This window comes from Trematomus bernacchii, unplaced genomic scaffold (genome assembly GCF_902827165.1).
Source record: "Trematomus bernacchii unplaced genomic scaffold, fTreBer1.1, whole genome shotgun sequence".
Taxonomy (NCBI): domain Eukaryota; kingdom Metazoa; phylum Chordata; class Actinopteri; order Perciformes; family Nototheniidae; genus Trematomus; species Trematomus bernacchii.
In genome coordinates this window covers 1809703-1822086 of record NW_022987581.1, presented here as the reverse complement: position 1 = coordinate 1822086, position 12384 = coordinate 1809703, and the positions used below count along the sequence as shown (strand labels likewise).

At 41.8% G+C, this 12384-nt stretch overlaps 1 protein-coding gene across 1 annotated transcript in view; it reads right to left on the bottom strand.

The window, feature by feature from the left end:
- The window catches only part of LOC117479911 (microtubule-associated serine/threonine-protein kinase 1-like), an 80717-nt gene that overhangs the window by 32520 nt on the left and 35813 nt on the right, over positions 1–12384 (bottom strand). Inside the window, 3 exon segments of the mRNA XM_034127024.1 lie at positions 3139–3211; positions 5839–5914; positions 7253–7347. Coding sequence (XP_033982915.1) covers positions 3139–3211; positions 5839–5914; positions 7253–7347 — 244 coding nt within the window.

Below are 12384 nucleotides of genomic sequence, written 5' to 3'. Positions count from 1 at the left end.
GGTTTAATTTTTGGTGTGTCACTCTTTTTGTTTTTGTGACTGACTTGCAGCTATCAGTGGGCTTTACGGTCACATTTGTTGGTGTAATTTGACAGATTATTTTCATACTTTCACACACTTTTAGGTAATTTCCAAGTAGACAGAAGAGATTAAGTTTGTGTGTTATACATAGGTGAGAAAAGTACTCAGATTTTTTACTTAAAAGAAAGTAAACTAAGTCACCGGCGGTGGTGGCGAAGTCCATAGAGACTTGGCTTGGCAACTGGAAGGTCACCAGTTCAAGTCCCGGAAAGAGCAAGTGCTACCGAGGTGTCCCTGAGCAAGGCACCGTTCCCTACACTGCACCCCGGGCGCCGTACATAATGGCAGCCCACTGCTCCTAACACTAGGATGGGTCAAATGCAGAGAAACCATTTAGTTACATAGTACCTGTACTACGTAATGACAATAAGTTGAATCTTCAATCTTCAAAATAGCAATACTAAATTGTAAATACTCTGTTATAAGTAAAAGTACTGCATTCAAAATCCAAGTATACTTAACGTACCAAAAGTGAAAGTACGTATTGTTCGTAAACCCATTTTAGAAGAAATACTTGTACTAAATGACTGGATTACGATCAGCACAGCTGGTAAAGGTGGAGCTAATTTGATATATTTGATATACTGCTGCTGTATATTTTTACCTACAATAATATATTACAGTATATCATTACTTATTTTGTAAATGCAGTGGATTAAAAAGTACGATATTAGATCCAAAATGCAGTAGAAGAGCAGACAGATCTGGAGGGAACACTGAGCACATTAATAAATGTCACCGCACTAATGTTAATGAAATATCTTCTTGTATCTGGCTATATTAAGCCTGTGGTTAAATTACTGTGGCGCTCCATGTAATCCATCTCATGCCAGAGTCTCCTCTCCATGTTTCCAAAGCTCCTCTCATCCCAGCGGCCGGCACTCATTACTTCCCTTTCATCCTCTGACCCTCCAGGCCTGATGTTACGCAACAAGACATCAGAAGACAGGAGGAAGAGACAGAGAAGTGACGACATGCTGGAGATACATCACGTTTAAATGTGATGTGAGCGTTATAAGTATAGGATTGCAAGGGTGATATTGAAGCAAACATGTTATCTAAAACGGCCAAATGTATGTAAATGGATAAATACCAGTGCTTTAAGTTCAAGGTGACTTTGTGTTTGTACCACTGTTACTGCACCTAGTGGTAGAACATAGCTTACTTTAAGCTAACCTTAGAAACCGCTTGTTCGTTACTTTTAGGTTAATTAAGTAACTAACTACTTCTATGGTTTCCTTACTTTTTGCTGACGATTTCTAATGTTTCTTTTTTTAACTAAAATGTTCTTCCGTTTTATTAGCATACTTTAAGCTAACCATTGTAAGGGTCTCGATACTTTTAGCTAACAATATCAACTGTTTGAGCGTTACTTTTGGGTTAATTAAGTTAAAGGTGGGGTAGGTAAGTTTAAGAAACCGGCTCGAGATACACTTTTTGTTATATTCCATGGAATGCTCTCAACATCCCGATAGCAATGAATATCTTAAGTGCTTTGACAAAAAATCCATAAAAAAAATGTCATCTGTGGAAGCCGTAGTACTGTAAAAAAGCACGACCAATCATCTGAGCCGGCCCGGCTAAAATAACTGGATGGCCTACCTGCCTGTCAGCCTTCCATCTGTGCACAAACTTATCTCGTGCCCTCATTGGTCATGTGCGCGTTCGTGTGTGTTGGAGGAGGGGCTCTGTAAGGAAGTGGCAGATTTGTTCCGGCTGTGTATTTACAAATTCTAGCGCACTCGAGCTGGTTTCTCCAAAATTATCTACCCCACCTTTACAGTAAGTGGTATTACTTTTAGCCCACTATTAAAAACATAGTATTATTTTAGCTGACTATTTCAATGGTTTAATTACTTTTAGCTCGTTTAACTGCTATTTATAAAGCTAACTATTCCATTTGTTTCATTATGTTAGGAACTATTTATATGGCTTTGTAACTTTTAGCTAACTTTTTTCGCTAATGTTTTATTAGCCTACTTTAAGCTAACTTGTCCACGCCTTTGTCTCCTCCAGGCTGGACTACTGTAACGCACTTCTCATTGGGATTGCTAGCAAGAACCTCCAGAAGCTGCAATACATCCAGAACAGCGCTGCTAGGATCCCGATGAGAGTACGGAAGTACGAACACATCACACCCATCCTCAAATCACTGCACTGGCTCCCGGTCTCACTCAGGATTGACTACAAAATCACTCTCTTCACTCATCAGTGCATACATGGAAATGCTCCCTCCTACATCAAAGAACTGCTCACCCCACAAACCTCCACGAGGAACCTACGTTCAGAAAAGGCAAACCTCCTCCTTCCACCAAGGACAAAACTGAAAACCATGGGAGACCGAGCCTTCTGCTCCGCTGTTCCGAGACTGTGGAGTGCCTTCCCAAACCAGCTGAGGACACCACAGACTGTGGAGTGCCCTCCCAAACCAGCTGAGGACACCACAGACTGTGGAGTGCCCTCCCAAACCAGCTGAGGACACCACAGACTGTGGAGTGCCGTCCCAAACCAGCTGAGGACACCACAGACTGTGGAGTGCCCTCCCAAACCAGCTGAGGACACCACAGACTGTGGAGTGCCCTCCCAAACCAGCTGAGGACACCACAGACTGTGGAGTGCCCTCCCAAACCAGCTGAGGACACCACAGACTGTGGAGTGCCGTCCCAAACCAGCTGAGGACACCACAGACTGTGGAGTGCCCTCCAAAACCAGCTGAGGACACCACAGACTGTGGAGTGCCCTCCCAAACCAGCTGAGGACACCACAGACTGTGGAGTGCCCTCCCAAACCAGCTGAGGACACCACAGACTGTGGAGTGCCCTCCCAAACCAGCTGAGGACACCACAGACTGTGGAGTGCCCTCCCAAACCAGCTGAGGACACCACAGACTGTGGAGTACAATACTTTCAGCTAACAATATCAACTGTTTATACATTGAATTAACTTTTAGAATCTATAACTGTAACTATATATAATGTATAAAGTAACTGTTTGATTAGTTTTTGCTAAGAATTGTCCGCAGCATTAATGCATTTATGTGAAAGTGAAGATATTTACCGTTGAGCTGGGAGTGTTGGTGCCATATCCAGAAGAAGGCAAAGATGCTAAAGACCACCGCCGTCCGTCCGCTCTGCAGAAAACACAAATATAACAACACTTTAAAACTAATGCACACATTTTGCCATTAAATCCAGAATATATTAGCTTGGCTTTCTTGGATTCACTTTAATATGATCCGTAAAAACATTAGACAGTAGACACATGTCTATTTCAGCTGCACATGAAATATGACTTTCAGCAGACCATTGACTTATAACACATCCAGTTTGTCCCAGGGGCTTTTCTCAAAAGGGATGATAACTCATTCATTGTGCTTCTGTGTGCCTCGATCGCACAGTGACAGACGTTTTTGATAAATGAAGACAGGGGCTTTACACTGAGGGGAGAGAGAGGTAAATACCAGTCTGATTGGTCCTTTTCACACACACCTCTGCCTAAAGAACCCATGACAGTGAAGGTTATTGCTTATGCATTCATACTAGGGTAGTGGTAGACTGTATGTTTATTCAAGCACTGTACTTAAAGGGGACCTATCATGCAAAATACACTTTTGTACGTCTTTTATACATGAATATGTGTCCCCGGTGTTCCAGGGAACTCACCAAGTGTCAGAAAACACAACCCTCTCTATTTTCCTCCATACCCAAATCTCTAAAAAAGGGGCTGCTCGGATCTGATAAAAACTGATCCAGATTTGAACACTGTCCTGACGTCAGGACGGTGGCGCTACGGCTATTGGGCCAACTCCACCAATCAGGAGGAGACAGCCACGGCCATTGCCGTTCGAAAGCGCTGGAGACGCTGTAGTACATATGCCAGGCCTGTAGATGGTGCTGCTCTCACAGAATCTGCCCTTGCAAAAACAGAGCTAAAAAATGTCAAATTGAGCAAAATGAGGCATGGCTAAAATGCATGATCTGTTTGGTATTTTGAAAAAAAAAAAGTATAAATATGCCTTATATAGGTATGGTCCTACACTATATTATTCAAATATAGCATGATTGGTCCACTTTAAAGTAAACATTTGAGGTACTTGCACTTCATTTGACTATTCTTTTTTTGTGGAATTGTATTCTTCTACTCTACTCAGAGTCTCAAACGGATTTATTGTACTTTTTACTATAATTATATAACTAATCACTAGTTACTTCCCAAATGTAGCTTTTTACACACAAAACATATGAAGTACTACAATAACAAACCATGTTAACAAGTATTTGCTTGACAGAAGAATTCATTTTGATCATGTTCTTACATTTCTTGTGCATCCCCAGTTACTATACAACTCAAATGTTCACCTCATAGGAACAGATGCACTTTCATGGCCAACAGTCTACACACACTCACACACACTCAAACACACCGTGTCAGCAGAGCAGCTTGAGTAAACACAGAGACACAGTGAGTGTAATGCCCGTTGAACATGAGTCAGCCTGTTTCACTGTGAGGAGCTGCAGGAGCTTGCTGTCCAGGATATGAGAGACCTCGAACACAACAACACCTCCTCTCTGATGCTCACTTATTCTCCGTGTCTCACACTGACTTCACTTCTGCCTGTCTCCTCTCGTCTGTCTCACTTTCTGTCCCACCGCTCAGGCACAAAAACAAGTGGGAGTTAACACCTATCAGTCCCATTCAGGAAGAGAACTTTTGGTCAGTTATCATTCTCCGTCACAGCGATACAAAACTGGAACTCTCTACCCACTCAAATCAAAGACATACATACAAATACCACCTTTACAGCTCACTTAAAAACATGCTTCACTGAGAACCTGGATATAGCGTGTGTGTTACATGTTGCGATCATGGACCCCTCGTTTCTGTTGTGTGATTGTGATGTGCTATATGTGACATGTATGTAGTAACGTGTGTTGTTTGCATTTTATTGTTCTCTTTTATCCTTTCTCCTCTATCTACTTGTCTCTCATCCTTTCTTTATAACTAATGCTGTTGATGTATTGTGATTTTAAAAAGGTGTCTATTATCATCTGGTCGGGGACAACAGCTGGAAATGAGCATGTTGGCTAAAGCTAATGCTCCATTTACTGTGATCGATGGGGACTTTCCACGACACTATAAACAAATAAACTAAACTAAACAGATGTATGAGCAAATTCAAAAAACGACTGAACCCCACTTCGTCTCACTTTGTGCTTCGTGTGGAGGGTTCAAGTGCCGCTCCAAACCAACGAGGAAACAGTAAATAAACAAATATTGTAGGAGCACAGAAAACAGTGTTCGAAATCAGGCTTTTACAGATTTATTTTGGTTGTGCGTACCTTGCAAAGTAATGTTATAAGTGTCAAAGGAATATTTCAGATTTTAGGAAAACTAATTAATTATCAGTAAACTCTAATCAAATCTATTTTCTCTAAAAAGGCAGTATAAAAATCAGAAAATGAAAAAATATGAACCACACAGCTGCTAACTGATAATGAAAGCATCCGTTTAAATATTGTTACGTATTCGCATTTATCAATTCAGTTTCCCTCGTCTAGTCAATGGTTTTTTTTAAGGGAGCCCTTGCAATGCTAACTTCTGTCTTAAAAAAATACTCCTTACAAAAAATGCCTGCTCATCTGTTTCCATATTGTGTTGTAATAAAACCTTAAAGAAGATCCCTCCTTACTAGACACTCTGTATCGTGTGACTAACTTTCCTAACCACCTCATTACAGCAGTGACATAAAGCAGTCACCTTCTGGAGGAGGCGAAGGAGAAGTGTGCAGGGTTGCTGGGGGAGAAGTTTCGAGGGCTGTCCAGAGGGCTGCTTCCTGTTGGGACAAAAAGTCGTAAAACAGAGGATGAGACACGAGAGAGAGCAGGACACAAATGTGGGGATTTGAGAAGATTAATCCAGCAATTTAATTCAAAGCACAGTTTAGAGTAGACCTTCCATGGTTCAATACAACAGTGTGACTTTCCATAATCATTGGGTAGGGTTGGGGGGGGGGGGGGGTTGTGAAACTGATGTGAACTGAAGGCCTAGCATTGATTTTTTGACTGATGAATGCTTGGAGGGCAAAGCTTTTCATTTGTCCTGTTCTTTTTGGACAGTAATGTGGGTGTTTTGATTGATGGGCTGAGAGATTTGATATGGGGCTTTTTTCATAGATAATGAAAAATGCAATCCTAAAGTTGCACATCAAATTCAAAATGGCCATCATCCTGTTGGTTTTAGGACAGGCTTCCAAGAGGCTTTTTTGTGCGTCTGAACATGTTAGATATAACTTTCGAATTTCACATTTCTAGCGAAAACCTGAGCGATGGGCTGCCTTTTAGCATCTTTGTAGGGGGTCGACTTCCAAAGGGCGATTTACTTTTAAGAGAAATTATAATAAGAAAAACTCAATAATTTTCTCTCAAAATTCAGATTTTTTCTTCTCAGAATTGTGAGTAAAAAAAATCTGAATTTTGAGAAATGATTAATTCTATTTTTGGGGGAATATCTCAGAATTTGGAGACATTCTTACTTTAATCTCAGAACTAAAAATATTTTTACTTGTGGCTCTAATTCTCTTCCGTACATACTTAAAACAGGTTGTTACGTCCGCGGAGCCGTTACGTTTGGACCAATCCGCGGACTTCCTCACACACACACACTCTGCGGGACGTTGCGAGGCTCGCTGCTGCGAGGAGCGGGACACTGTGAGCTGGCTCACTGGTGTGGGGTCGGCGAGACAGCGAGACACCGCGGAACTCAGCCTGGGCACACACACAAACTCCCAGCCAGGCTGCGGGTGTGTGTGTGTTTCGGGCTGGGTTTAGCTGTGTCTCGCTGTCTCGCAGACGGCCACTGGGCTCACAGGGAGGGGGGGGGACAGGAGCTCCAACAAGCCGTTTAGGACAGAGAGTGAATACACATACTATACAGAGATGCTGTATGAGAAACCAATGTGAGTTTGGAAAATTGCACAATATACATTTATTTTAGTAGACCTCAACAATGGAATTATGATCAGTAGAAATGGCCATGACATGGGACCTTTAAAGTTAGCCTTTTATATCTATATTTTCATTTCTATCTATTCTATTCCATTCTATCTATCTATATATCAGTAATTGAATAACTAAAAGGTCACAGCTTAGAGGTGATGTGTGACTCCACGTACCGAGGTGTCCAGGGAGGGGGAGAGGGGAGTGAGGGCGAGGCAGTGTGGGGGAGGTGGTGGTCAGGATCAGACTCTTCCTGTTGCTCGTTCTGCAACTGGAAAAGAAAAAGACAGAGAGATGCAAGTCAACATAAGAAGATACTGAATCACAGGTATCCACAGCAGAGTTGTGTTTGTGTGCCGTGTCTGTGTGCACAAACAGGTGTGGAAGAAGCAGACGTGCAAATTCACGGCTCACTGCAGGAGCACAGCGGTGATAAGAGGAATTCAATTTCCTCAGTCATTCATCCCTGTCTGCCTCCTCTCAGCCGAGATAATAAATGAGGAGAGAGAGAGAGCGTGGAATGAGAGGAGAGGGAGGAAGAGTGAGAGAGAATAGAGGCGACAAGCGAGAAATGATGGGATAGATGGTAAAAAAGGAAACATCCATCTTCCATAGCCTCAGTTAATTATGTGTTAGAGGCCCATTTTCAGGTTGATATTAGCATTACGTGTCTCTACTTTAAAGAGTCCTCTCCTGCTGATGTTCAGGTGTATATCAGTATGTAGTGTCTCTACTTTAAAGAGTCCTCTCCTGCTGATGTTCAGGTGTATATCAGTATGTAGTGTCTCTACTTTAAAGAGTCCTCTCCTGCTGATGTTCAGGTGTATATCAGTATGTAGTGTCTCTACTTTAAAGAGTCCTCTCCTGCTGATGTTCAGGGTGTATATCAGTATGTAGTGTCTCTACTTTAAAGAGTCCTCTCCTGCTGATGTTCAGGTGTATATCAGTATGTAGTGTCTCTACTTTAAAGAGTCCTCTCCTGCTGATGTTCAGGTGTATATCAGTATGTAGTGTCTCTACTTTAAAGAGTCCTCTCCTGCTGATGTTCAGGTGTATATCAGTATGTAGTGTCTCTACTGGGACATGTCTCCATGCTTTGTTCAAAAAGCTCTTTATTTTTCTCATACTGCCTGTGCTGCAGCACCTCTTTTCACCCTCTGTCTGAAACCCTCTGATTGGTTAGCTGGCCGGCTCTGTTGTGATTGGTCAACCGCTTAGAGATGTCCCGCCTCTTAGCCTATCACGTACAATGTGCTGGAGCGCCAGCCAATAAGAGCGCAACCGTTACAAAATGATGTCACTAAGCTCTGGATCTTTGGGATTTCAGCCTCTCCAGACCATTGAAATGCACAAATACCAATTTAACATGACGGAAAACCCCGAAAAGCACAATAGGGTCCCTTTAAAAGCTGAATAGCAGTCACTGACACTGAAACACCTCCGATCTGCCTGTGGACTCAATACTGATTCACACCCAATATTACTGTATCTGACTCACACACCATTATGTCAGATGTGCCAAGAGCAAGGACTGTCTTAGGTAAGACAGCTTTTATGTGCGCAGCTCCACTTGCTTGGAACAATCTTCAGCAAGAATTGAAACTGAGCAATCTTCCTCTGCATGTTTTTAAAGCTATAGGCTAAATGAAATGCTCGTTGATACTATGGGTACTTGTAAATGTCGATAACTATGTAAATGTACCTGTAAATATAATGTATGATGTCCTTTATTGTTTTATGTTTCATGTGGAACCTATATGCTGCAGGTCTCCCTTGAAAAAGAGATCTATGATCTCAATGGGACCAATCTGGTTAAATAAAGGTTTGAAATGAAATGAAATGATGTAGTAAATTGAGCAGGCTTTTTGTATCTCATAGCTTTTTCTATGTGATCTTATTTTTGCATTTTGAACACTGCATAAGTGCAATTTAATAAGATGCTTTTAAAATGCCTCGGGCTTTGGTGTCCAGGGTAGTGAGGGGCAAATAAAAACAGCCGATAACAAACGGCACCGTCTCATCTCCACTGACATATAAAGAGATTGGTTTTTCCCTTTCTCAATCTCCACACCCACACCCACACACACACACACACACTCTCTTTCATTGATACTTGCAGCTTAGAGACGTGAGATTGGATCAACATGAAGATGCACACTGCTCATCTACAAAACCTCTTATATTAACATGTGTTCTGCTTTTCAAGGATTTTTACGACACAGAACAATTTGAAAAGTGCACTTAGTGGAGTGAAGATCTTCCTCTCCCCATCACAACAAAGAACAGTTGAATCACATTCAATGAAGCAGGAATGAGTTCTAAGTCCGAAAATTAGTCAGCATTTTAGAACTTTTTTTGCTGTAGTTCCTTTATAGCGCAACATTATTCTCCTTTAGCTTAGCGGTGGTGACGTGAAGTCATGTGACCGTGCTGTAGTTCCTTTATAGCCCACATTAGCCGCCTTTAGCTTAGCGGTGGTGACGTGAAGTCATGTGACCTTGCTGTAGTTCCTTTATAGCCCAACATTAGCCGCCTTTAGCTTAGCGTGGTGACGTGAAGTCATGTGACCGTGCTGTAGTTTCCTTTATAGCCCAACATTAGCCGCCTTTAGCTTAGCGGTGGTGACGTGAAGTCATGTGACCGTGCTGTAGTTCCTTTATAGCCCAACATTAGCCGCCTTTAGCTTAGCGGTGGTGACGTGAAGTCATGTGACCATGCTGTAGTTCCTTTATAGCCCAACATTAGCCGCCTTTAGCTTAGCGGTGGTGACGTGAAGTTATGTGACCATGCTGTAGTTCCTTTATAGCCCAACATTAGCCACCTTTAGCTTAGTGGTGGTGATGTGAAGTCATGTGACCGTGCTGTAGTTCCTTTATAGCCCAACATTAGCCACCTTTAGCTTAGCGGTGGTGACGTGAAGTCATGTGACCGTTCTGTAGTTCCTTTATAGCCCAACATTAGCCACCTTTAGCTTAGCGGTGGTGACGTGAAGTCATGTGACCGTGCTGTAGTTCCTTTATAGCTTAAAGTTAAATCCCACACTGTTCCTATAAATGTGGACGTGTGTGTGTGTGTGTGTGTTAACACCTGCCATCTTTACTGCTGTACACTGAGCCATCCTGACAAGCTGTCATCAGGGAATTAATCATACATTTCCATTCCTGTATCATAGAGGTGTGAATATAAGCTGCTATCTTTGCCTTATATGTAAACAAATGTGATTTTTCTGAATTGAATGGTTTTATACAGCTGTTTATATGCCACATATACAAAATATAACCATATGCTTAAAATCAAATCAAACAATGAGCCACATCAGTCAAGCTTTACCCTGCACAGAGCAAACAAATGGTGAAAACGTATTAAAATAATGGTGACAGCTGATTGGATTGATACCACGCCTGGCCTGACGCTGCTAACGTAAAAAATTAAATAAAGTCACAGCCAGCCGTATCTCATCAATCTGTTTTCATTAATTTAACCGCACACAGGATGTCCCAATCGATCAGATCTATAACCAGCCTTACGGGTATTGATCACATAAGCCAATAGGTTGGATTTAACGCGCAGAGCCAATAACTGCTGTTGTGCCATTTCACACTGATTAAGCCGGATCAATTATATCCTGACGTTTTTCTTTAGCATTAAACCTTTTTCATCTGAAGCCGCAGGAATCTCACTGTAACCCTGAGCTGATGCCTTCAATGAGAGCAGCTTCACTGCGTTCATTACTTCAGAAACACACGGAGCAGAAGGTTAATGGAATCTCACGCTGCAGGAAATCAATGGAGGCCGGCTGTAAACACAAAACACACGCAGAGCTTGGCCTTGAATTTCCCTGAATGCCGACAGTACACTGATAAACACAAAGATGCTAAACGGACGTGTAAAGAGTGGTTTAGTGGTGACATATTTGTGTAGGCTGACCTGGAAGTTAGCATTTCAAAGGGCTTCTTCAACAAAATCAATGGGATTTATCAACGTGATTTTTGATTATTGCAGAAAATGATCTCTGAGTCAAACAATAGTTTTTGTGATACACGTTTTGTTCAGCAGGATACAGCTAAAAGCAGCTAATGGTGGGCTATAAAGGAACTACAGCACGGTCACATGACTTCAAGTCACCACCGCTAAGCTAAAGGTGGCTAATGTTGGGCTATAAAGGAACTACAGCACGGTCACATGACTTCAAGTCACCACCGCTAAGCTAAAGGTGGCTAATGTTGGGCTATAAAGGAACTACAGCACGGTCACATGACTTCACGTCACCACCGCTAAGCTAAAGGTGGCTAATGATGGGCTATAAAGGAACTACAGCACGGTCACATGACTTCAAGTCACCACCGTTAAGCTAAAGGCAGGGTTGCCAACTTTGGGTACCTGGCTGGAGTGAGATTTTGATATCATGGGTTTAATTCGGTTTAATTCCACATATGCGCACGAAATGACTGCTATCGTGTCAGCAGCGGGACCTTAGCATATATATAGGATATATATACAATATATACAAATACACAATAATGGACACAGACTATAAAGGGCACACAGTTTCATTCACTAATGAAAGTCAAACATGTTTGTTTCCACTGTTTTATTGTGTGCCTGTCGCGATAAGCAATTAATTGACTTATCGTACGATAAATAAAAATGAACTCGATAACTTTTCTGACCTCGATAAATTGCCATTTACATGAGGATGTGACTAGCAGTTTGAAAGGATGTACTTGAATTATTATTATATATTATCATTATGTCAGTGGTCTAAAATGGTCATACAACGGTGCCGACAATATTATCGTTTATCGCAATCATTTCTGGGAAAATGTATCTTAGCTAAAGATATTAACTAAATTAATTATCGTGAGAGGCCTATACATGAAACACACACACACAAACAAATCTACCCTCTAACACACTCTCACTCTCATATACTCTTTGACTCTATTTTGGCTATAGTAGAACAATAAGCAGCAGACTTTTACTTTTTTATCATTTCTACTGGATCTTAGATCTGCGCATGCGCAATACGGGTCGGCAGTTGCGGCTCCAGAGTATTTTTGTTGGGTAATCTATGGTAGGGCTAACCCATACAGTGGTGGGGCTCAAGTCAGTATTTGCAATGTAATTACATACACGCTCCCCCCGACAGTGAAACGCCACGCGTGAGGTTTTAGATTATTTCCCTGTCTCAATCCAAATTGAACTGTATGAAATAAAAAGGCACATTTGTCTTGTAGTAAATAAAAAGGGCGACCTGGAGCCAATCCTGCAATTTCCCCACAGGTGAAAGAGTTGACATGCTGAAAAC